Source organism: Syngnathus acus, chromosome 2 (genome assembly GCF_901709675.1).
Source record: "Syngnathus acus chromosome 2, fSynAcu1.2, whole genome shotgun sequence".
Lineage (NCBI taxonomy): Eukaryota > Metazoa > Chordata > Actinopteri > Syngnathiformes > Syngnathidae > Syngnathus > Syngnathus acus.
The window spans coordinates 13,877,774-13,904,292 of NC_051088.1; the positions used below are offsets into that span (position 1 = coordinate 13,877,774).

The following is a 26,519-nucleotide window of genomic DNA, read 5'->3' on the forward strand; positions in this document are numbered from 1 at the left end:
GGAGCGTGGTCGAAGGTCAGGCAAGTAGTCAGGACAGGCGGCGATCTGGAGCGTGGTCGAAGGTCAAGGAAGCTGTTGGCTACAAAGTTTGGTCCGGGGACAAACAGGCAGCAGTATCACGTGCAGGGTAATCAGACGAACTGACAACTACTGGCAGAACACAGAGAGGTTAAATAGGGAACCTAACGAGCTGTAGCAGGTGCTGGCAATTCCATGAGTCGGGCTAGGCTGGAAGTCAGGTGACGTGGGGACGTGACAAACAGATCTATTCTGCTACTTTACAAGCTTGCTTACAAGTTGCATGAACCCACGAATGCAGAGTTCGATTCCTGCCTTCCTAAGTGGAGTTTGCATGTTCTCCCCATGCCTGTTTCCTCAGGTTGCTCCGGTTTCTTCCCACATTTCAAAAACATGCATGGTAGTCTGATGAACCACTTCATTTTGTCCCCAGGTGTAATTGGAAGTGTGAATGATTCTTCATCTATATGTGCCTTGCAGTTGGCTGGCGAACCGTTCAGGGTGTACTTCTGCCCAAAACACTGCTGGTATAAAGTAAAATGAAAGAATAATCAAATGGCACCTCAAACAGGTGAGGACGGATCACTGCAGACACCATTTTCACCAATAGAGGGAGTGCCGCCTTCCTAAATGCGAGCGCACTGGGCAAAGGCGCGCATGGCTGAGGAAAGCTGCGCCAACTAGGCAAAGTTTGACCCACTTACACCAAATAATAGGGAGATGGCTTTTCAAAATAAGAGCTTCCATTACGACGAGCCCAATCTTGCACCGTATACCTTAGTGAAATTTTATTTTATATACCAATTAACTGGCACTATACGGTTACACAGAGACCTTAATTTGCCAAATCTTCTCTAAATGAAAATATACGCTTGTTGTTTTTTGTCATGGTGATGTGGTAGAGAGAAATCAAAGAGATTCAGAAATAGCGCCCCCCCCCCCAAAAAAAAAATTAGAAAATTACATTTCCAGCTCCAGTTAAAATTTGTTGACCAGAAAATGCAATTAGCATAATTTTAGCGAGGGCCAGGTCGGTCTGAGGATAGTGAACACCACGCGCGAGTTTTATTTTAAAAGAAACACACGGAAGTGTGGTTCGTCTCCTTCGTGTTGCCTCCCTCGCCTTGACAGTGGTGCTCGGAGCCCGAGAGGGTCAGGGGGGAGGAGATGCAAGGGAGTGGAGCAAGACGATTCCAGGAGGCGAAACACAGGGTGACCACTTCAGCGGCACCGTCCGTGGACAGCTAGCCCCACCAATGGTCCTCCACCCTGAACGCTCCCTCCGACTCCGAATTGGCTTGTCCGCTGCGGTCGCGGAGATGATCACGGTGAGTCCGCGTCTTGCTCCCATGTCAGCTGTCGCTTGCTCACACAATGACAAACCGACATGTGCAGTACATGTCAAACACACGATCCCGAAGCTGTTGCACGGAACCGCTTGGCGACCCTCCGTCAAAGTGGAGTGAATGACATAGCTGGAGGCCGCCATTCTGCTGCTGCTGCTTGTTGGCAAAGGAGACGCGGCCGGTGCATGTTTTGCACTCAGACGATAAGAACCCGCGGTCTCTGTGTGGACGTTCGGGCTGTTGTGTTTCTTGTTGTCACTCATCGTAGACGCGCGGCTACAGATGTATTCGAATAACCCCCCCCTCTCACACACACACACTGGACGTCGCTTCCAGTGCAGTTTGTAGACGATTAAGAACGAATTGATGCTGAGGAATGTGCAGTAGCATTTGCATGTACGTGTCGCTGGTAATAAACGATTTCGAGGATGCGCTTGAATAGAAAAGGCTAAATGGCTGCGCGCGGCGTGTCTGTGTCGGTCCACTGGCCCGCTGGACGAATGGTCCCCGCTATGGTTGTCACATAGGCCACGCTGTTATGTAACAAGAAGCCTACGCTGTTTGAATGCGGTCCCGCACAACACGGCCTGCGCGTGGCCTTTTTCCCTCTCTTCCATTTACATCACATCATTCCTATTTGACTCAGGCAGAATGAAACATTTATTTCCCCGTAGATCGCGTGATTTCTTTTTTTTTTTTTTTGTAACATCTGGACGAGAGGAAAAGATGCGCAGCCCGGTTTGGGCATCACGTCGAAAAACTGCTTGATGAATGACTTTGTTTTTGTGTGTGTAGGGGGATATGGGAGTTAGCGCCAATGTAGCGGCAGTCCGGTTAAAAATGGCCCCTGTGGGATAGTCAGCCCCACGCCCTCTCTTATAACCCACCCCGCCCACCTCCCGAGCGACCTCCGTGCTCACAGCGACCACCGCGACGCGAGTGGGTCCACGCCGGTCGACCTTGTGCAGGGGAGAGGAGGGACGAAGCCGGCGAGGGTGGAAAGGAGGAGGGGGTGTCTCCTTGAATCTGGTCGATGGAGGAGGAGGAGGCGGAGGGGGAGCTTGGACGTGCCAGAGAAGGCGCAGGCAGGCAAGATGTAGCGAGGAAATGCTATTTTTGCTTCATCAACACAGCATGCTCCCCCCTGGTTCAAAATGCAGGTCTGCAGGCCTGATATCATCAGTAATCCAGGTGCTAAAACGACGGATGTTTTCTATGGCAGTGCAAAGTGGACCCACTGCGCCTACTGCAGAAATAGGACGACACAAACTCACGAGACACACATTTTAAATGGCAAATTTACAAAAATTGTATCCATGAAATATTTCGACATTTTCTGTGGGAACTTTACATTCCCCCTTGTGCTTGATTGGGGCTCAGATGAAAACCACAATGAGTCGATGATGGAGAACATCTTTGCTATGCGAATGAAGAATTGAGATTTTCGTTTGTTTGTATGTTTATTGAACATCTAAACAAGTAACAGAAAATGTGGAATTGAAAGTCCAAGTGGACTCTGGAGCGTTTTGTGATTTTAAGGATGTGCAGCTTTGCCATGGTGAATATTATCTCTGATTGTGATATTCATCTTGACAGAGTCCTGTTGTCCAGTGGCATTTATCTGTATTTATTACTCACTCATTCTTTATCATCAGTTTTGATAATAAACTACAAGTGCAAAGTTCTTTCAAAGTGCATTACCAAAAGGAGTGCCTTATTTTGCAAGGGATGACAATTGTGTTGGTTCATCTCTATTGTGTAGAGCACAGGTGTCAAACTCAAGGCCCGGGGGCCAGATACGACCCGCCACATCATTTTATGTGGCCTGCGAAGACAAATTGTGCATCAAATTCGTGTGTCATTACTCGAATTGCAAATTGTCTTTACTTTTAATCATATCTTTTTTTAAAATACCAGTTTTTACTCGTCTGATTTGAAAATGACTTATTTGTCAGTTTGTTTTGTAGCTTTTACTGTATATGATATGAGGTGCTCATACATTTATTTGGGTTGACAGTCACAATGGCCCTCCGAAAGAAGCTATGACTACAATGCGGCCCGCGAAAAAAATGAGTTTGACACCCTTGGTACAGAGCAAATAATCCATTTAGTATTTTTTTTCCAAAAATGAACATGAAAAATGATTGAAACAATTGTTCTTCAACATTACAAATGGTGTAGAAAAATATGAAATAACTCGCTGTGCCTTAAGTGTTTTAGCAGATTATGCCCAAAATAGTAAACCGATTACCTCCTCGAGAAACACGGAGACAGCTCCAAATGTAAACATAAATCTGATGATATGATGCTCAGTGGGGGTCAGCAGTACAGTAAATAAATTGTTTGACTGGATTGATAGATTGGTATATCTTCTGATCAGATTGTTGATCCTTTAAAAAAATCCTAATGTAAAGTCGTAGCCAGTCACATGTTTGAGTAACTCTTTGTCTCTTTGTGTACTATATTTAAATGTGTCCTTTAGGCCCTGAGAAAACCGTGGAGGTAGACTTGACAGCAGGGAACGGTCCTCTCGCAAACCTCTGTGCTTTGATTGTCACCCGTCTCGTCACCGGGCATCGACACCCGCAGCTTTGTGGCACACATCCTGGCCCCATCCGGTCACTCTCAGCCCTGTAGCGTGGCTCCGAGAACCCACTCACCCCTTCGAAACTTTGTATAAATGAGTGAGCCGGCTGCCAAGGAAAGGGCGGGGACATGTACCAGAACCCCAACAGGTGAGATGCCAAAGCACTCCAGCATGACCTGGAGATGTCCGCATTTGTCCACATTTTGACCTGTTTGTGTCACTCACTCTGTTGGAACAGAATGTCCTGGTTCAGTGGTTTCCTAGTCGCCAGAGTGGATGACCGTAAGACCGCGTGGGGGGAGCGCAATGGCAAGAAGTCCAAACGGAGGGGAGGCTCATCTCTCTGCAACCCACGTTACATGAGCTGTCTGCGGGATCCAGATGCTATGGAGCCTCCCTCCGGGGCCCCCCTCCACCAGCCTCACCGTGGAGGGATGGCGGGGGCCATGGGGGGCGGGGGCAACTTTGGCGCCCGTTGCGGATGGCAGGAGGACCACTACGGAAAGAGAGCCGTGCCACTTAGGGAAGGGGTGGGGCTGAAATCCGTGGACTTGGACTTTGAGGACGGGGAGCTGAAGAGCCGGAAAGGCGGGTGCAACGGAGGAGGTGGCGACATGGGAGACGACGGCGCCAACGGCGTGGTGACAGCTGCCGACTGCTGGCTCAGGGTGGTGCGGGTATTCCAATCGAAAAAGTTCCAGTCCCGCAAACTGGAGCGCCTTTACCAGCGATACTTCTTCAGGCTCAACCAGAGCTCTTTGACCATGTTGATGGGGGTCCTCGTGATTGTGTGCGGGATCATGCTGACCTTCCACTGTGTCCACGCCGCCCCTCACGTGGCCTATTCGTCCGCCTTGTCGGTGGCAATGGCGCTTTTCATGGCTCTCATGGTGGTGTGCAACCGCAACGGCTTCCATCAGGACTACATGTGGATGGTCAGTTACCTGGTCATTGGCGTCTTGGTGTCAGTCCAAGTGTTTGGGGTGCTCATGGTGGCACCCCGCAGCGCATCAGAGGGCATCTGGTGGTCTGTGTTTTTCATCTACATCATCTACACCCTCTTGCCTGTGAGGATGAGGGCGGCGGTGCTGAGCGGAGCTGTCCTGTCCATCATACACGTGGTCACCACCTGGCAGATCAACCAGGAGGACAAATTCCTTTGGAAACAGGTAAGAAAGCTTCACACCCGACCGGTTACGCTGCTTGCTTTGCTCATCTTGGTTGGCGCGTGGTAAACAGGACACAAAATAGGTTGACAGTTGGAGATACTTTTTTAGTTCCTCGGTTGTTCTTCAAGACCTTCCAGACTAAGGTGTTGGGAGTGAAATGTTTCAGAGCACGTGTGAAAAATGAAAAACATTTGAACTTAGAGCACACAAAACAAAGCGGAACAAGCCGGGAGGACATTTAAGCTACTATAGTAGTCCAATATTGACTCAGCAGCACATTTGATGTCATCCTGCCATTTCAAGTGGAAAATTTACAGGGATGTGTAGTGCAATCAATCAAGTGCTTAAATGATAAAGAAATCCACCAATTGTGTGGAATTAATTGCTCACTCATAACATTTTGAAGCATTCATTCATTCATCATCCGAACTGCTTATTTTGCTACTAAATGAAGTGTACTACTTGGCTGTAACCAGCAGAGGAGCTGTTGATTGAGTCTCAAGAACAACAAATCATCTATAGGAGGATCAATTTCGCGTTAAAAATGAAATATTGTATAACTCTGGCATCAAACTAGGATTTTCACAACATTCAGAGTGAGATTAAAAACATTAATTTATTCAATTCTTAATTTGTTTATTTATTTATTTTAAAATACATACATAGAAACGTGGTGTTTAATTGACCACTAATATATTATGAAATGAATAATTATGTTGATATTTTCTATTAATCAATTCATCGGAATTTTATCCTCCTCGGAATTTTAGCCTTTCAGCAATATATATATAATCAGACTTATGTAGTCCTCTATTAAATCAGACATAATATTTGTGTTTTTATTTTTTTCAAAATCAGACATTTGGCACTGTTTGCTGATTACTTTGGAGAGCAGTAATCAACATTTTTGCCTATTTTGTCTGTTACAGACCAAATCTCTAATATATAGAATCCCAAGTAAATAAACTTTTGTATATTTTTTGCAATAAAACCAGTTTTCTGAGTAAAGGTTAGAAATTAAAACACTTAAAAAAAATCAAATCAACAAAATAATCAAAACTGATAGTTGTAGCCCTAAATCGATTTTTTTAATGCACATAACATACATATGTATTTGTCGGTTTCAAATGTCACCACAATATTTATTATGGGCTAATATTGCGTGAAGAGACATTGTTGCAAAATGTCTTCCATGTTTATCACCACGTCACATCCGCAAACCGACACGGACTGAGTGGCTTTGTTCGGACAGCGTGTTGTTTGTGCGTCACGCCAAGGGCCCGGGGGCTCGCTGAAGGTCAGCCGGCCGAGTGAAGCTGCCTCGGCTGGACGGCTCTGTGCTTGCCAGTGGGAGAGTACTATGATATTAAGCAGGGTCACTCAGGTCTCTGTGTCCACACACAAGAGTTGCTTTGTGCATTTCCCCAATAGAAAGGCTCATGGTGAGGACGAGAGAAGTTGGGTTGGGGGTTACAGTACGATGGATCTGTCATGGATTTTCAATACCACTTGTTTCTTTCAAACTGATACCAGTACGAGTCCTCAACAATATGCTGAAATAAGGCTGGTCGTGGTAGTTGCCCATCCCTACTTTTATAGCTATAAAAAGAAATGAATATCCATCTTAACTGTGATGTTTGGCAATCCTTAAATGAAGGAGTAAAGCCACGTGAAGCGCATTCGTGGGAACGCTGCAATTAGAGGGTACACATCCGGCACACAATATACGCTAGTGCAATCCATCAACCCCTTCAACAATGTTTGCCTTCGTTAAGAGAATGAATGCTGTGAGATAACTGCGGCTCAGCGATGCCGCCTGTGTCCGATGAGGCACAGTTTTACAGTGTCATTAATCACTGCTTCTCACTTGGGTGTATTTCCTCTTTCTCCACTTACTCATTAACCCCACTGGGTTTGTTTCTGTCAGTGGTGATGGTTCCAGATACCTCATTTTTTTTCTTTTTTTGCTTTCTGCACTTGAAAACAAAAGGACTTCTAAGAAGGAAAGCTTTGTTAATGTTGTGATTCAGAAGTGTGGTTCTGCTGTTGCAAAGTTTGTGTCATGCAATGACAACCATGTATTATAACAAATGGAAAAAGCATCGTATGAATACATGGTATTTTTTTCGAGGATCAAGTCTGAAATATTTCTGTCACGTAATGTCAGAATTTCATTACAGTTATAAAATGTATTCTTTTAGCCATACTCAATCCCTCTTGCGGATTTCATCCAAATCTATTAGACTGGCTGTTTACGTGTTAACTGGCTGTTGGAAATAATGTGACATGATTTTTAATTTTTTACATTGATGACTGGTATTACAAGGTTGGCTCTTGAAATGGAACCTCCTAAATTCCTGTCAACAGTCAAACCCATTTACTGATGACCTCTATTGCTATCGGCTTTGGCTACTTTTGGCGAGTTTAACCCTCTTTGTTTAACTTGAGAGGCTTGCACATGCTTATAATCGACCAAACATGCACCCACTTGTAGCAATGACGTATCGAGTTCATTATTCTGCTCGTTTTTCGGATCCTCAGTCCTCACATCTGAAACAAATTAGCCAGTGTTGTGCAGTTCTTACACACCCAGCACATACTGTACTACACACACACATATTACAGTTGAAAAACAACATGCCTATGTGTAGAGATATGAGTTAAGATTCTGTTTTTTAACGAGAATTGGAGTACTTGGTTGATATTTAGGTTCCAAAGAGAACCTAAAATGAATCATTGTGGTACACCATTTGGGACCAAGAAATATAATTTGGTTAATTCACACACACAAGCCAAATGTGAATCTTATCTTTTCACAGGACTATCTGAGGCTCGAATTCTTGGAAATGATTCATTTTGGTCATTTTCAAGAACAGATGAGGTGACATTTGCTTCTAACGTAAATGCACAGATATTTCTGTGATTCACAATAAGTCTGCCGTTTGGAAAAGCTTCTTAGTCGGAAAAGCTCGTATTGCAAACTTCTTTCCAAGAGTCAGAAAATTCTTAGTGGGTGCTTCATTTGATGAACAATATTTTCCTGTAGCCTGCGTTTGTTTTGTAGCGCAAAACAATGGATGCTTTGTCACGAAGCTGCTGTTGATGAAAAGAGCCTGAGAGATTTGCTAAAAACAAAGAAACAAAGTCATTGGCATTTCAAGCTAACCGTTGGGTCACATGGAGCTTTTTTTTGTTAGAGGAACAGGCAAGTCACTCTCTCAGGTTTAGCTACACTTTTGTTGACTTTGTGTCAAGATATGTAGTATTGGCTTCATTGATGAAGATTCCCGCCCTGCTTGGGGGACATCATTCCTCCAGTCTCATAGACTTTGGGACAAGATATGCAATGTTTCTAAGAGTCTGCTTGTCAATATGGGGCGACAAATGATATCTTACTGCTATCAGAATGGGAATGTGCAAGTCAGCAATTGCACACTTGCAATCTGATATCTTAATGTGATGTGGATTATTGTATTACAGTAATCCCTCGTTTATCGCGGATAATTGGTTCCAAAAACTACCTGCGATAAGTGAAATCCGCAAAGTACGGTCACCAACAAGAAGTACAGGCTAACGAGTTAGCGGAAAAATACTAATTCGCGATCGTGCTAACACGCGAAAACGGATTTCTAAAGGAATGTAAACGAACATTATACACACAATACTACATTGTCCTAAAGGTTAGACACATGTTTCCTCAATTTAGAAGTTTTATTTCGACTTTTAAATGTTTTTTTAATTTGGACAAAAATCCGCGATTTAGTGAAGCCGCGAGAAACGAAACGCAAAGTAGCGAGGGATCACTGTATTCTACATGTGCTGAATGAAAACATCTGATTTGGTCGTGTTTTTAACTTTTGCCTGGTTCATTTTTTAGTTAGTTTGTTTCAGAAGAAAACTTACAACAGTGATAAAATAGAACTTGATTAATGTTGAATTCTATTCTGAGCTTTCATTTTAATTTTAATGCTCACGTAGTGGAAGACTCAGGAATGGCAGATGTAGTTTGAGTTTTATTAATCACTGACAAGTTGGAATTGTGAAAAGCTGCTTAATATGTTTCAAGAAATTTGAAAAAAGATAAGTGTCAACCTTGTGCGATTCAAACTTGACGGCAATATTATCCCTTTTACTCCAAATCTCCAAATCAGTCTCCTTACAAAATATGTCTGCAAAAAAAAAACTCTCCACAATGTCGTTTGCTTAGTTTTAAAAAAGCCGACTCGAATGATGAAACTATTCAAATGAAACGTTACACTTTCTCAATCCCATCAGCTGTTCACAGCCTCACAGATGCAAGTGGTGTGAAAATGTGTCCGTGTTCATTATGCATCAAGATGGGAGTCTTAGCAGATCCCAGCGGAGCAAGTGTCAATCTGTGATCACCTGTGCAAAGCTACAGCTGTACAATAAGCTTCCAAGGTGGGCGGGAGGACTCAGCAAGAATCTGACATTCTCCGCACGCAGTTCCTCCACTGGCTGCTTGATAAATAATTTGTGCGTTTAACGTGGCAACAGCATTTTAACTAGGAGACCTTTCACGGGTACACATGGCTCACAACTGTGATCTTTGCTGCTGATGCAAATCACATCACAGCTTGTCTTAATTTAGAGAGATTATAGTGCAGACGACATAAGAGGTCTCGACTACAACTACTACGACTACCACCTATATATATAGACACACACACATTTCACACACATACCATGGCTGCTAGTCAGTGAGCCAATAAGAAGTAGTCTGGAAATGAAGTACCAGTTCAGCATCACTTCTGAGAATGATGGGGAATAAACAGCATTGCTAAGTGTCTCCCTCTGCGCTTGTGCTCTGTTGGTCCAGCGGTTGCCATGGAAACAGTTATGACTCAAGCTGCCGAGACCCAGTTCATTCGACTGGTGTGCAGTTTGGTTATTGTCATTTCAACCCCTTCCAGGAAAAAAAGACAAACACATGAGTTAATAAATAATATTTTCCAAACATATTCCCGCTTTTCACTTTGAATACAGAAGGGCAAAAACGTGCGAGCGAGGGCTCTGAGTTGTCTGCTGTTTTGCTACCCCCACTGTTGTCGTAATGACACGGTCCATAATTAAACATGGGTCATATGAGTAGGGGTTGTCAGGAGTCAAGAAAGACAGAACCACACACTGGATGTTAGTTGAAGTTTATCTTTGGTAGGCACGTGTTTTAACCTCAATGCCGTGCAAACCTTCAAAATGCAAGTTTTCTTGTCATGAAATCCTTTCTCAAGCTTTTTGTTTGATAAGGCTTTTTAGTTTTTTTTCCAGTATATTTTGCAGTTCTTTAAATGAAAGCACATTGGCAAGTCCAGTGACAGAACACTTTAGTAGTCACACTCTCTCCACAGAAGTCACACCGGCATGATTGCCAAGTGAAATATGTGGTGAAGACTTTGGCACTACCAGGACCCTCAGCATGTCCCTGCTCAAATATACAGAAGCATAGCTGAGAAGGACAGATTCTCATTTGGAAAGGAACAAGATTTTGCCAACTTGCGGTGTACTTTGCCCAGATCTGCTCAATTGAGTGATATGCTAATCATAAATGCTCATTGCTACATAGCTAAAACAACAAATCAAGATATGGCTCAGGACTTTTGAACTGAACTAAATGTACAACAATAGACAAGAGTATTTTGTTAAACTTTTGGTAATTATTGCTTCGATTGTTAAAAAGATATATTTTCACAGCCACTGTATTTGTGTATAATGTTGAATGAATCCACGCTTTGTGTACTAAGGACAAGAAATTGTTGTGTACAAGTGTGACGAGTAATTTTTAGAGCTGATCACCAATCAGCGACTTTAAATATACCCATCACCGATCTGATCGCATGTTGAAGAACACTGTATCACAATTTAAATTACTTACTCGCTGTACCGGTATTTACTATAAGCATCTGTAAAGTATTCTTGAGCATTTTGCCAAGGTTTCATAATGTTTCCTATGTCCCAAGGAAGGAAAGGAAAAAAAACCACAAGGAGAATGATGTGAATATAAAACACATTTTGATAAAAAACAAACAGAATTTGATTTGTATTAACAATATAGCTGCTTTCAAAACATGCAATGCAAAACTAAACTAAACACACGCACAGTCAAATTAAAGCACAACTAAATACTATAGTTGGAACATCTTTTGAAAATTTTAATGATCAATTTTTGGAAGTCATAATTTTTTACTCCCCAACTTTTTGCGGCTGAAGCAGGCACAAACACCCTGCAGCTGCAGAGTCAGTGTGAAGGCGGGGCCTGGCTTGTTATCGAGTGCGGTTCTGGTCATTTGTGATAAGGCTTAGCGAGCGCCGCTTGTAGACACGAGGCCGGAGCTGCGTACACAAACCCGGCAGATGCTTGGCACACTCAGTGTGCTCACCAAGGATCATGTGACACAAGTGTGCATGGGGAGGAGGTGGGGAATCCAATGAATGAAATGAAAGGATATTGAATTAAGTAACCTCTCAAGCAAAGATAAGTTGCAACCTGCTCAAGCCCGGTTGGAGCGCTGTCATTGTGTTTGGGCTTCTGTGGTGTGGTATACAGGGCCTGATCTAACACAGATGTTCAAAAGAGTTCCAGATGCTTCTCAAAGGCAAAAGTTATGACTGGACAAGTTGCATTTAAGCTTGAATTCAAAAAGCTAATGCAACATGATTTGATTTAATTTGTGCTCTCCGAAAAATATGAGAAAGTAGACAAGAGCTAGGTGATTAATCGATTGTCAGTTTATTGCTTGGTGAGTTTTTTTTCGCAGTATCGATTTAAGAAAAGTGGTATCGGACATCCCAATTTGCATGCAAAGTGGAAGACAAAATTCTTGTGATGGTGCTAATGACTGATGGTGGCTACGGTAACATCATGGGAAACATTTGTTTTCAGCCAAGTGGAAAAGCAGTGCCAACATTTATAAGCAGGCAGTGTGGAATGCTGCTCTAATGAGCCCATGCGAGTCATCAGTGGCCTTTTCTCCTTGGATGGTCCCACCGGCCCTGAACCCAGGTGGGGGTGCTGCGGCTCTTTAGAGGAAAGCCGTGGAATGTGGGTGATAGTTGCTAAGTGAAAGCTGCGCAGCCTGGATGATAATTCACAGTTTTCGTGGGTGTGAGTCTCGGACCAACACTGTGCAGAACCTCGCGCAGGACTGCGAAAAATACGCACGCGTGGAGCGAATGAGAATTGCACTTGAAATCAGCACCGCCGCCCCCCTCGCTCATGCTGTGGAGATCTTTAATGACTCTGCTGCAGCTTCGAAAAGGGACATCGCAGGAGACGGAGAGCAGGTCTACTAAGATAAACCATGTGATGGATTTATCCTTGCGGATGCAACAAAAGGAAGTGTTTTATTAGATGCAGCGTGCACATCCTGCAGCTTCATTTATTGGAATGTTCACCCCAAAGAGATGTATTTTGAATGGAGAGACATTCAACTTCTTATCTTCCGTCCTCTGATCAGCATTAGCAGGAATGTTGTTGTTTTTTTATGAGCACTGTTAATATTTTTCCTATGTACCTATATACGTATATATATTTTTTTCATTTTCTATAACATGGATTGATTGATTGATTGATTGATTGATTGATTGATTGATTGATTGATTGATTGATTGATATCATTTAAACTGCAAGTGCCAAAAGTGTGTCATGCCGGAACTTGTGGCAGTACAACAATAACAACAACAAAAAAACACAAGTGTAACTCCAACCAGATGGGTGAACAAGTAAGGGAAAGGGAAAAGACCCAATCAAAACACCAATGTGTTTTATAAAAATTATGTTTTGCCATTTGACAGATGTTAACGTTGTTTCACCAGGCAACTGTAGCGCACAAAAACAATTGGAGGACGCCTGTCGGACGATTATGTTGTATTTTCAATATTTTCACTTCGTAATGAGTTGATCATTTATTGAGTCATTGCCTAATATGATGGAGGCTTTTTATGAAAAAAAATTTGAATCTATATTTCATCTATGCTGCTTGTCCTTTTTATGTAGATGAGAACATCTCTTACATAATGCCATTTTGATATGTGGGGATTAGGATGTGGTCCTGTCCTGGCTGGCTGTACTCGGTGGAAATAACCTCTGCCATCGCAACATGGAACTATGTCATTACTGATCTATTTTCACCTTGTGAAATAAACACAACCCAAACGGTGCGGCGTTAAAATGGTATCGGCCCAAAGTGATGTGTGAGCGCAGGTGCACAGGTACCGCAGCACTCGCAGAGACAAGTAGCAGGTAAACGCTGCTAAGCTCCTGAAGAGGTGGAGTGCTGTTGCGTAAACACGGGAGCTTCCTGTGTACTCTGCAAACGCACAAGCCCTTAGCCTCTTGAGAAAAGCAAGCAATTAGCACACGGCACATGAGAAGCATGTGGGGTGAATCTCATCGCATCAAATAGCGCTTAGCCTATCAGAAGGAAAGCATTTTTTTTTCAAGTCTTTACCTGTGCACTTTAAGACCAACTTACCTGTCGCTGCAGACAAACATCATGCAGCGCTTTTGGTGTCCTGGCTGGTTTTTTTGCTTGAATAGCAAGTGAAATGTAAACAGAAGTGAGCGCCCGGGGCCATCTGCCTCATGTCACCGCGGCCTAAATCTGTCCGCTGCAGATATCACTCACTCACACACTTCTTTTTTTTCCGTCTTCTTCCTTCCTCATCCTGCTTATTGCCACTTGATGTCTTCAACTTCATCATTTATGTTCGGTTTTTTTTTTTAACCCCATGCCCTTCTCCACTAGCTGTTGTCTTGAGTCAACTTTATTTTACATTGTTTGTCTTGTGATACTTCGCAAGGTAACAAAATGTCATCCTGTTTGGCTAGAATGTTTGTTTAACAAAAGTTGTAATCTTCCTTACATGTAAAACCACGAATGGTTTGTCCAAATTTTGACGTTTTTTTTATTATGGCTATTTTGCTAATGAGGGTTTGACAGATTATTCATCATTCATTTTTGGTACCGTTCATTCTCACCTGTGTCCTTTATTACAGCACTGAAGACATAAAATACAAAAAAATATATATTAATATATGTTTTAAGTACAGTTCAGTTATATTTAACTTTTAAGTACAATTATATGTTAATGTTTTAAAAATTTATTGAAGTACAGTTTTATTTAACTTGGACAATACGTTTTAATTGATTCATTCAGTGCATTTTTCATTTCCTACATTATAATGTTGAAAAATAAAACAAATAACAAAAAATCCCCAAATTTAAGTGAATCTTTCAACTGTGGCTTACAGTAATCACTATACTTTTCAAATTAAAACCAAAGTCATGGTTTTGTCATGACTGCGTTCGTATTTTAACTATAATTATTATTCTATTCATTATCGGGTACTAGAGAGCTGACTTTTTTTTTTTTACGTGTTGCGGGTGTTTACAGTAGAGGAACTCCTTCTCTTGATTATTCTACAAGTATTTATAATAGGATCTGTTTTCATCTTTATTTGTGTACGTGTGGAACGCTTTTAGACTTTGTGTGTTCCCCTCTCTACCCAGGAGATGTCAGTGTGAAACCTTTTCAAATCACAATAGTGTTTATTTTCCGACAAAAGAATAGTCGGATTCTGGCCTGTTTCCACTTTCCCTTTCAGTTGACACAATCCAGTCCAATGTAGCTGGTCTTCTTATTAATGTTTGATACAGGATGTATTTTCTCTATCTTGCTTCCTTGGCGTCCAGCCCCCAAAGCCCCCGACACCCCCCCTCCGCTTTATCAGTGTCCAAATGTCACGTTCACTCTGCAAACATGAAGATGTTTAAAGGAAGTGACGGGTCAATAGCAATTCCCACGATGAAATGGAAACTTGAACACCAGGCCACATAATATCACAGACGACACCATATTTTCACTGTTTGTTTTTGTCACACAATTTTTTTTTTTCATGTAATGAACTAAATCCCACCAAAAAAAAAGTTGAATATGTCTTTGTCGACTTTATTTATTATGGACTGCAAATTATCAGACTTTTTACAGTTACATGTAGAAAGCCTATGCAGATATGAATGAACATTGAAGACATAATAAGAACAGGAATAAATTACAATTTCAAATGGGCGTAACCTAAAAAAAACAGGATTACAAATTTAGAGCAGGGTAAATGTGTCACCAGTTAATGTTTTGTTCCATGTTATGTGGGAAAATGTAATTAATGACAGCATAATATTTGGTAAGTTACCTCTGGTGTAAATGTTCGGAATCCCCCCCAACAGCTTAGAAAAAGAATGCAACTGCACTCTTTCACAATGTTTTTCAAACATAATCCTCCACCCACACCCTTCTTGATAGGTGAGTGCAAACGTCCTTATTTTCCTGTGCACCAACATCATTGGAATCTGCACCCACTACCCTGCTGAGGTTTCCCAGAGACAAGCCTTCCAAGAGACTCGAGGATACATCCAGGCCAGACTGCATCTGCAGAGGGAGAATCAGCAACAGGTACTGTAACATCGGCGGGAATGTGTGACATTTCCTTTCTTCATCATCTCATTGTGGTTCAGCATTTCTTATTTTTTTTCCCATTTTTTGTAAATGTTGAACAACTATCAAAAGTCAACTACTCAAAACTGCCATCGTACACTCAAGCCTATTCATCCCTGCATGTTGAATGCTTTATTCTTGAATACTCCATTCTTTTTATCAAGTACAAAATGACCTTGTAAATATCAGGTAAAATTCAAGAGAGTTTATTTTCATTCTACTGCATTCACACCTTTACTGCATTGCGTCTTTGCACACTTTTAAACTATGAATTAACTCTCTTAATCATGCGACACACTCATACCGTAGATCATAGACAGCTAGAAAGTGATGCACTCTGCTTTTTTTTTTTTTTGCATGTTTCCCAGGAACGTCTGTTGCTCTCAGTGCTGCCAAGGCATGTTGCCATGGAGATGAAGGCTGACATCAACGCCAAGAAGGAAGACATGATGTTTCATAAGATCTATATCCAGAAACACGACAATGTCAGGTCAGTCTGGACACACGATGTCACACACTTTAAGCTCATTTTGCTCAATTGATTTAAAATTTCCACTCTGGTGGTTTCATGTATGATGGTGTTAGCTGCAGCATGTGGATAACGATGATGAATAACAAGGTCACAACATAGTACTCGCATATACGCACACACACACACACACACACACAGTCAGACACAGGTTAGTGTGGCTTGGTGGAGTGCAGCCTAATTAACACTAGTGAGGGAATACTTAATCACCAGCAGCCAAGGAAAGATAATCCCCAAAGATTAAGAACCTCGGCGCACATTCAATTACAGCACTCTGCCAACACAAGGAGCAGATTCACTATCTGAAACAAACTATTCTTCATCCTGAAATGTAATTCTGTCATGTGCATTGATTGGATGTGATTTGATTTTCATCCTCAATATTCCAAGCTATGTGGCTGACTAAAGTGATGTTAGAGTAGAAACACTCGTGCTTCATGGATGGTTGGATGTTTTGCTACTCACCAAAGCAAAATGTTATCAATAAAACTCTTGCTTGTGTCCTTCTCAGTATTCTCTTTGCCGACATTGAGGGTTTTACCAGCCTGGCCTCCCAGTGCACGGCTCAGGAATTGGTCATGACACTCAATGAGCTCTTTGCCCGCTTCGACAAACTGGCCTCGGTAATGCTCCGCACTCACCTGTCTTATTTCGACACGTGTTTTTGTCAAGGGATAGTTTGAGGTAATAAATAGATGTAATGGAAAGCAAACTGATTTTATTTGCACCTTTTAGATTTTAAAATTATACTACTGCTCTATAAATCATCAAAACGTTTATGTCTTGAATACATTAAAGAAATGCTTATGGATTATAAACCCAGTCGGGCTCTGAGGTCTGCAGACTGGGGTCAACTAGTGAGTTCAACTCAAACATGGTGGAGCAGCATTTCGCTGTTATGCTGCACGAATTATCATCTTCTCCATTATAATGTTCATTAACATAGTATAACAAGAAATATTTATTTTATTACCTCACAAATGTAACATTAGATACTCCTGCATAATGTCGTAAAATTTAATACAAGACTTGGGTTAAAATTCTACATTTTGCCAAATATTATTTTACATTGTGTATGTACATATATATTAAAAATAATATCAACAGTTTGAAACGATAAATGGTAACCGATGACGCACATTTTTGTGTTTAAAAAACGAAAGTAAAGCAGGTAGATGCTTCTGAGTAAATTTTGTTTCTTCAATTGTGCCCCATCACTTCTTCAGGAGAACCACTGTCTGCGTATTAAAATTTTGGGTGATTGTTACTACTGTGTGTCTGGGCTCCCCGAACCCCGTGCGGACCATGCCCACTGCTGCGTGGAGATGGGCGTGGACATGATCGAGGCCATCTCGTGAGTAGAACGACAAAATGAAACACTTTGTTTGTCTTGCAGTGGGGAGATATCACACCATTGTGTCTTCAGGTTAGTGCGCGAGGTAACGGGAGTCAACGTCAACATGCGTGTCGGCATACACAGCGGACGCGTCCACTGCGGCGTTCTGGGACTCCGGAAGTGGCAGTTTGACGTATGGTCAAACGACGTTACGCTGGCCAATCACATGGAAGCGGGAGGCAAAGCAGGGTGGGCAGAATTCGCACACTTTTTGACAGCAAGCGTGGACTCAAGTTCGGTTATTATGGGATACCTGATCCTTATGTCGCCATTTAGACGGATCCACATCACCAAGGCCACCCTGCAATATCTCAATGGAGATTACGAAGTGGAGCCAGGCTTCGGAGGCGAGCGGAACGCTTACCTGAAGGAGAACAGCATCGAGACCTTCCTGGTCCTCGGTTGCAGCCAAAAGCGGGTCAATGAGGATTTTTTTTTTTTAACATGTCAGCATTTATTTCAGCCCAAAGCATGTTACAATAATACACAATGAGATAAACAATCTCAATCCTTATTTCATATCGTAATTAATAAGGAAATACAAGAACGATAAAGAGTAATGGCTAAAAAGGAGAAGAAAGAAGAAAATTCTGACTTCTTTCTCATTAATATTGTTCCAACAAGCTTTTACCATAAAAACAAGTAACTATAAAGACAAGCATCACTTCCTAAGTCAATGAGATACTAGAACAAGTCAGTAAGAAGATGCAAAAAAAAAAAGGTTTGATCTTGAACTGAGAAACACTTATGACAATTATGTCTTGCGCTGCTCTCAGCATGAGAGCAGTTGGTAAAGCCCTCATGTTTTTCTCTCCGAACAGAAGGAAGAAAAGGCGATGATGGCTAAGATGCAGAGGACGAGAGCCAACTCCAACGAGGGACTGATGCCACGCTGGGTCCCTGACAGAACTTTCTCCAGGACCAAAGACTCGAAAGTATTCAGACAAATGGTGAGTTTCCACCAACAGCGTGGACAGAGCTAGGACGGATGTGTTATGGTTTCTGAAGTACCGTGTTTGTCTTCTTCAGGGCATCGATGAAACCTCCAGTAAAGACAAGTAAGACGTCTTACAAACGTGATGAACTGTTTGCATCCCTTTTTCTTCTTCTTCTTACCATCTGTTCCTTTTTCAGCCGCTGTGTTCAGGAGACAATGAATCCGGAGGACGAGGTGGATGAATTCCTGGGACGCGCTATTGATGCTCGCAGCATCGACCAGCTAAGAAAAGACCATGTTAAAAAGTTCCTACTCACCTTTCAAACCTCGAGTTTGGAAAAGAAGGTCTGAGATTTTTTTTTTTTTTTAAACATCACTGGATGCTGTATAAAGCTCACCTCCACTTACCTTTTTTTTTCTTCATTTTTTTCAGTATTCCAAGAAAGTGGATGATCGTTTTGGTGGCTACGTGGCTTGCACGCTACTAGTATTTTGCTTCATATGCTTCATACAGATTGTTATTTTTCCACAGTGAGTAGCTTACACATACTCTGAATGTATATTATATGTTAATTCTGGAACGAAAAAATAAATAAATCTCTAGCCTTGTTTATTTCCATGCACTTAACTCAGAGAGACGCAATGGAGTACAGGGAATTGAGGCCAAGAGGAAACTTCCTAAAATAAACTTTCAGTACAGTATAATTTAACTGCACTCCCATCTATCTTAATCCAGGTTTACAAAAATATTTTTCTTGACATTAGTTATCAGTTTCTTTTTTTTTTCTCTTCAAAAGGAAACTAAACCCATTTTTGTTTGATATGGTAGACTTTCTATTGACGAAATGTACACGGACTGCAGAGTGAGGGAGTGACTGAAAGTCTAAAAAAAACTGTCTCGCCTCCACAAATGTCACTCTTTACACACACTGTACTGTTGCCAGAACATTTATCCCCCTTCACACAATTTGTACCAGCAAGAAAACATAGTACTTCTATGACTAACATTTAATTGACACCATTTTTTTTCGGCAAATCAAATACAAATGTTTGAGTGGTGTTTGTCGAATAACTCAAGATGATTGACAGCTTTCACAATAATAATAATAATTAAATAGTGGCCTTCACTTTAATGATGCGTGTGATGCAATTAAACGATGAATGCGTCCTCTCCACTGTCGAGTAAATAAGCAGAGAAATAATCCTCAATGTTTCTCAAACTCTACTCTTTCTTGCAGCACTCCGGTCATGCTGGGAATTTACATCAGTATCTTCATCATCCTGGCCAACATCCTTTTCATCTGTGCCATATATTCTTGCATTAAGGTAGAAGAGCTTGTAAAAAAAAAAAAAAAGGCAATTTTTCTCCACTGTGGATTTGAGGTGACACAATTCCTTTGGTTTGTCTCACAGCTCTTTCCTGCTGCAATGCAGACAGTTTCAAAGAAGATTGTCCAGTCTCGCACCAACAGCACTCTAGTTGGAGTGTTCACAATTATCCTCGTCTTCATTTCTGCCTTCGTCAACATGGTACGATCCAAATCGCTTCCTACACACACACACACAATAAATTAAACGGCACTGGAAGCATTTGTCTTTGGCTTTGTTATAGTTTGCATGTGACACCAAGAGCTTAGTGGAGTGTGTTGCGGAGAAGTCCAACACATCTGCAGCCATGGTGACGCCCTGTGTGATCCGCCGATTGAATGTGTCTGTTGAAGGAGGTCTGGAGATCTGTCCCAGTCAAGGCCCCTCCTGCCCCTTTCCCGAGGTGAGCGGTGACTCCATGGCGAGTCCGTCGTGCACCTCCAATTAACCGCTTTGGTTCTAGCGAGTGAGCAAATGTCACATTTGCATTTGCGAGCTCCGTAGTTGAAGATGCTCTTCTGTTTGCGGCAGTACTTCAGCTACAGTGTGCTGCTGACGCTGCTGGCCTGCTCAGTGTTCCTGCAGATCAGCAGCATTGGCAAGTTGGCTCTGATGCTGCTCATCCAGCTCACATTCCTGCTGCTGGTCGAGTGGCCACAAGTAGCACTGTTCGACAATGCAGACCTCTTTGTCACCTCCAATGCCATGTAAGTGCCACATGAGGGCCTCTCCTGGGACGACCAGGATGGGGTTTCATTATGTTGTTCCAATTGTTCCTCAAATTTCATGTTCATGGATCAAGGCAAAATTCATTCATTTTAAAACTCAACGCGGGTTGCGGTGGGCTTACCGGTACTACGCACGTCAACCAAGAACTTCTTGAAGATATCATTTTTTAGGATTTCTAATAGTGTTTTTCTCTTGTCATTGTAGTGATCTAAATGAAACAAATACTCAGTGGTAAGCAATAACATTCTAATATTAATGAAATTGTACTTTTTTTCTTAAAACTATTCAAGAGCTAATTTCCTTGTGTTTGTAAATTAGGTCCAGTTTCAATGAAACTACAAACCAGTGGTGAGATGCCTCAGCTCCATTTTGCATTTCTATCAATTGTCAGCTTAATCTCCCGCCTTGTTACATGTCGTCCGTCCTCTTTGCAGCCCATTTGTTGTGACCAAAGTGTCCCTGAGGGTCATGACGCCAGTGATCCTCACAGTCTTTGTACTGGCGCTGTACCTGCACGCTCAGCAGGTCGAATCGACTGCACGCCTCGACTTCCTGTGGAAATTACAGGTATCTTCTGTGCCCACAAGAGGGCGTCATGCTAAAACTTTAAGCTACGTGTTGCTGCGCTTATTATTTGAATCAGGTTTGTTGGAGGAGAGAAACTTTTAAAATATACAGTATAGCGGCTCCCGAAGCCTCTAAACAATTACTCGACCATTAAAATAGATGTCAGTTAATTTGATAATTGATTGGTTATCAATGAATCGATTAATTCAGACACTTCTAGGTTGAAATGAAATTTGAGGCCAGTTTCTGTGTTCCTTCTAAGATTAACGTGTCCCAGATATTTTGTCCCACTGGAACAAAACTAGAACCACACGTAGCTAATAGACAGTTATATTTGTTGAAGAGCGTAAAAGCTTGGCCCCACAAAGTCAGAACTGAACAAAATGTTTTTGTGTGATGAAGGTCCCACCCTTGAGATTCATAGGTGGTCCTGATGTTCTGATTTCCTTCAAGCCCAAAGTACTCACATCTAGTCCTCCGCCTGGCAGATTTATCCCATGTCCCTGATGAGTATGGGGGGTCCTGATCTCAGCTTTAATTTGTTTTTATTTCACCACACACTATTGACATGACAGATTAGTTTTACAAGTGTGCTCAAAACACGCGAACCAGAAACATTCAATATGAATGTCACTAATAAAGAACCTTTCCTCTCAGGCCACTGAAGAAAAGGAGGAGATGGAGGAACTCCAAGCTTACAACCGTCGCCTCCTCCACAATATTCTGCCTAAAGACGTGGCTGCTCACTTCTTGGCACGTGAGCGGCGGAACGATGAGCTCTACTACCAGTCCTGCGAGTGCGTGGCCGTCATGTTTGCCTCCATAAGCAATTTCTCAGAGTTCTACGTAGAACTGGAGGCCAACAATGAGGGAGTGGAGTGTCTACGTCTGCTCAATGAGATCATTGCTGACTTTGATGAGGTACGAATATCGGCGAGGCTGCAGTGACACGACAGATTTCACCTCTTTTGTGGGTCGTTTATCGGCAGATTATCAGTGAGGAGAAATACAGGCAGCTGGAGAAGATCAAGACCATTGGCTCCACCTACATGGCCGCCTCCGGCCTCAATGACTCCACCTATGACAAAGAAGGTCGAACCCACATTACAGCTCTGGCCGACTACGCCATGAGACTGAGGGAGCAGATGAAATACATCAATGAGCATTCCTTCAACAACTTCCAGATGAAGATAGGTAACGAGATGAGATGTATCTTTTTTTTCTCTCTCCAACATAGCAAAAAATGGGTTGTGCACTCTTTTTTTCCCCTTCAATATCCAGGTCTGAACATTGGACCAGTGGTAGCAGGAGTCATTGGTGCACGGAAGCCTCAATATGACATTTGGGGAAACACTGTCAATGTGGCCAGCCGGATGGACAGCACAGGCGTTCCGGACTGCATACAGGTGGGTTGCATGCCTCTGCTTGTCATCTCCTCACTCTGGATTGGCTTTAGCCCACATCTGACGTGAATGAGGACAAGGCCCAAAACAGCTAGCAATTTTGCTAATCAAGCACTATATTTGAGGAGAAGCTTGCTAATTTTCAAGAGGATCCTCAACATGAGGAAGTCGACGTTGGGTCTGAGTGTTTAGGCCATTGGGTTCAAAAGTTGAAAAAGACAAAAGACGTCCTCCACATTGAAAATGAGTGGGAGGGGTTGCTGTACCTCATACCCCCAGCAGAAGGCGCACTCCCCGTAGGATTGGTGCTAGTATTTGGATTTCTGTCAGTCAATAGTTTGTAATATTCGATCGTAAATATAGTGTTAAAACAAAAAAAGTGTGACGTCAAAATTAACGCTATGAGGGAAATATTATAGTAAGTAAATAGTAAATATTATTATTATAATAATATAAATATTTCAGTATTACCGTCTTATCATGACATTACAGTACCATCTTAGAGACATTTTTAATATAATTTTTAATTCCCTAAATGTACATTGTGCATCGCGGCAAACTGTATTTTATTGTCTCGAAACACTTTTAATGGGACAATTTAAAACAAATACTTAGCAAAACAAGTTTTTAACAGTTACTTCATTTGAACAACGAGCCTTTTTGCAGGCAACAATAATAAAGTCGGACCATGAATAAGGCAGCTAGTAGCTTTGATGCTAATGTGAATTGCACAAGACATTGACAGCCAACACTGTTCACATTTTCATCATCTATCTAACACAATAATGAACAAAAGTTCATTTAAAGTTGACAAAGGTTTCAGCTTCATGTCTTGTCTTGTGCCGTTCTCAGGTAACAACAGACCTCCACCAGGTGCTGGCAAGTAAAGGCTATGTGCTGGAGTGTCGCGGGGTGGTTAAGGTCAAAGGTAAAGGGGAAATGACAACCTACTTCCTCAATGACGGGCCACCCAACAGTTAGCAGCCACGGCAACAGCAGGTTGCTATACTGCAGGGACACAGCACCGCTGAGTGAGCACTCACTGGGTGAGCAAATGGCTGAACCAACCACAAACGCCATCACTTGAATCCCAAGCCAGGAGGGGGAAAGTGGACGACAAAACATGTCCTTGAAGAGAGGAAAAAAATGTCTCACGTGACAGCCTTCGCGGCACAACTCAAAGGACAGCCGTTTTATTTTCTCATGTCGAGCCTCTGTCGGGCTTCTTGAAAGATGCAAAGTCTGTTTATTTCAAATCAACGCCTTTTAGCCTGTGTCAAAAAGAAGATGTGATGCTGTACATAAGGCTACATTCTTTGACTTTGTTTATGTTTTTACATGGATTAAGAAGAGGTACTATAGTATTTTAGTTCCGGATCAATTATTTATTTCAATTTCAAATGTATCGTGCAAAAGGTCCTTTATGAAAAAGTGTGACTACGTAAAGTGCGTGCACAAATATCCAGTTTACCACACGATAATAAGTGTGTACGTACATGCATATTTGTGTATGAATATAACGATAAAATGAGGAGGACTATATTGACCAAAGACTAAAGTATTTACTAAAAGCAAGGCAAGACATGTTTTGTGATATGTTCTGGCAAACGTCAGCAACGATCGCCGCCTGTTTGCTCGGCCTGAACCTTTTTTTTTCTTCTTGCCCAGCTGCTGGCGGTAAAGACTGCTTTATTGTTTTCATAAAATATATTGAATAAAAAGTATTTATTTTTTGTCTGTCGTTCTGGCAGCAAAGCGCATTAAGTCTAAATTATCATCGTGCCCTCAACCTTTAGATGACGGAGGATGTTTTTAAAGATGGCTCTATTTTCAATATTTTATTTGTGCTCTTTGAGGAGCGCAAGTAGCTTCAGCTTCGGGTTCAAGCTCCTGTTTCACAACATCATTGGTTGCTTTTTCCGGAGTTGGAGCCGATTATGTCAACCCCTCTTTCCCCTTTTTTGGAGGTTTGATTTTTGATGCAAACGCGGGAACTTTGCTAGCGAGCAGTTGCGAAGGAATCGGGGAGAGAAGTTTGGATTTTGCCGCAGCCTGATTGAAAAACGAGAAGAATGAAAGAAGTATATCTTGTTTTGACTGAATACTGTGCTTTGTAATCCTGGAGGGGCATAACTATTTTCACTGTGAGGTTTTTATTCTGCAGCAAAACTGCTTTCTTGCCAAACATAATCGCTTTGAAGCATGTCTTATTGTGCTATCTTCAGTTCATTTTGCTTTGGGGAATTTCTACCACTTCTGTATCCATCATTTGTATATTCTTAATGTTATGATGATGATGATTAATTATAACGCTTATTCTGATGATTCCATTCCAGTGAAAGGATCAAAGACCAGCACGCTTTCTTGTTAAACGCCAGTGGTAAAGCTCAAGCTCACGGAAAGCAACCGCTCAACATGCAGCCAATGAATTTTGCTTTTCCGACCTAATATACGACGCGGTATTTCCGCTGGCCGTTGGTGCGATCATGTATGGCAAGTAATAACTTGCTGGCTGGTGTGTGCTCACATATAGTGAACAGATTTTTGAAGGATTCACTGTGCTTCTTGATTTTATTTTATTTTTTTATGACACTCCCGCAGTATTGTAAATCTCAGCCAGGCTTTGAAGTGATGTCTCCTTTCCACGACTTAGCAGAGAACAGAAGATACCTATATTTCATGGTATTATACCACTATGTGGTGAGTGGATGGGGGGGATTGGAGGCTGCACATATTTCTTTCAGGATAAAAATTCTTCAGTTCACGTATTATTTTCCCAGTCCTTCAGAAACAGTTGTGCTGTCGGCTGAGTTTGATTGCCTTAAGTTAATATAAGACATTTATTAGAATGACACTATATTGGAACTGTGCCTGCTGGCCCTTTCTGGACTGCTGATGGAGAGAAAAGAAAAAGGGCTTGTTGAGAATATTCTCCGTGCAACAGCTCATCGCCCATGTTTTTTTTTTTTTGGGCCACAAGCGAAAGCCCTGACTCGACTTTTGCCACACCAACAGCGACAAAAAGTTTGGACTAAAGCCAGCTCGTGCAGCCATGTGCTTTCAGTCTCTGCTTTGTCGCTCATCAGGTGTTGCACGAGTGCCGGAAGACAGCAACGTAATGGGGAACACCAACTAAAGTGTGACCAACAAAGAGTGGGTCATAGAAGCAGATAGATTGGACAAGCGTTTATAAAAATGTGCATTGTACGTATGTATTTATTTCTATTGGCTGTCCACGGACCTCTGTTCATTGTTAACTCTTGGGATGTTTTGCGGAAGCAGGAGAAGAATATTCTCCCCACACAACTGAAACAGTATTTTTGCTCAGGCCTGATAAATAACCTTCCGTACTTGTTTGGTTTTATTTGTGTTTTTCCTGAGTGGGAGTGGCCGTGTTTTGCGCCACATGACAAGAGTTGAGGACTATGACAAAGAGAAAAATAAAATTCCCCCTTGAAGAAAGAAAATTAAAACAGGGATCAATGGCTCATTTGTATGTTTTTTTTACTGATAAGTGCTGCATAAATGTAGTGGTGGGAAATGTAAGGACATTTTAGGCCAGATAACTAAATGGTTTAAGAATTAGTATATACCAATAAAAGGTGCAGTATTTGACAGTGCATTATATGAGCAGTTACAGTCCCTACGTGATTTACCGGTTTGGCAGCTTTTACTGTACTGAACCGTGGCAATGTGAAAACACAAAACTGAAGAACTGCCCACCTCGCTGCTACCCTTCATTTACTTTCCAGACAATCTTTAACAAGTTCTATTATTTTCGCTAATATGTGGCTTTACAAGTATCTTGTAAGAGGTATTTAAGAGCCACCGCAAGCTGCTAAAGAAGCACAGAAGCTGTAGCAACAGTCAACCATCATTAAGTCACCTATAGATGATGAAACACTTTGTGAAATTCATTTCCTCATACTAGTCAGACTGGCTCTGCCATATCTTAAAG

General features: G+C 41.9%; 1 protein-coding gene across 1 annotated transcript; it reads left to right on the plus strand.

Moving 5' to 3' along the window:
• Positions 1-1,146: 1,146 nt before the first annotated feature.
• LOC119118317 (adenylate cyclase type 6-like) lies at positions 1,147-26,049 on the plus strand. The gene is made up of 24 exons (XM_037245246.1): positions 1,147-1,346; positions 3,847-4,099; positions 4,190-5,120; positions 15,441-15,590; positions 16,001-16,122; positions 16,673-16,784; positions 17,388-17,515; positions 17,588-17,746; positions 17,834-17,975; positions 18,379-18,507; positions 18,587-18,615; positions 18,692-18,839; positions 18,928-19,025; positions 19,733-19,820; positions 19,908-20,024; positions 20,107-20,265; positions 20,394-20,569; positions 20,796-20,822; positions 20,910-20,939; positions 21,026-21,158; positions 21,816-22,079; positions 22,148-22,352; positions 22,440-22,564; positions 23,414-26,049. Exons 2-24 carry the CDS (start codon positions 4,080-4,082, stop codon positions 23,540-23,542), a joined length of 3,621 nt encoding a protein of 1,206 aa, XP_037101141.1. The 5' UTR covers positions 1,147-1,346; positions 3,847-4,079; the 3' UTR covers positions 23,543-26,049.
• Positions 26,050-26,519: the final 470 nt, after the last annotated feature.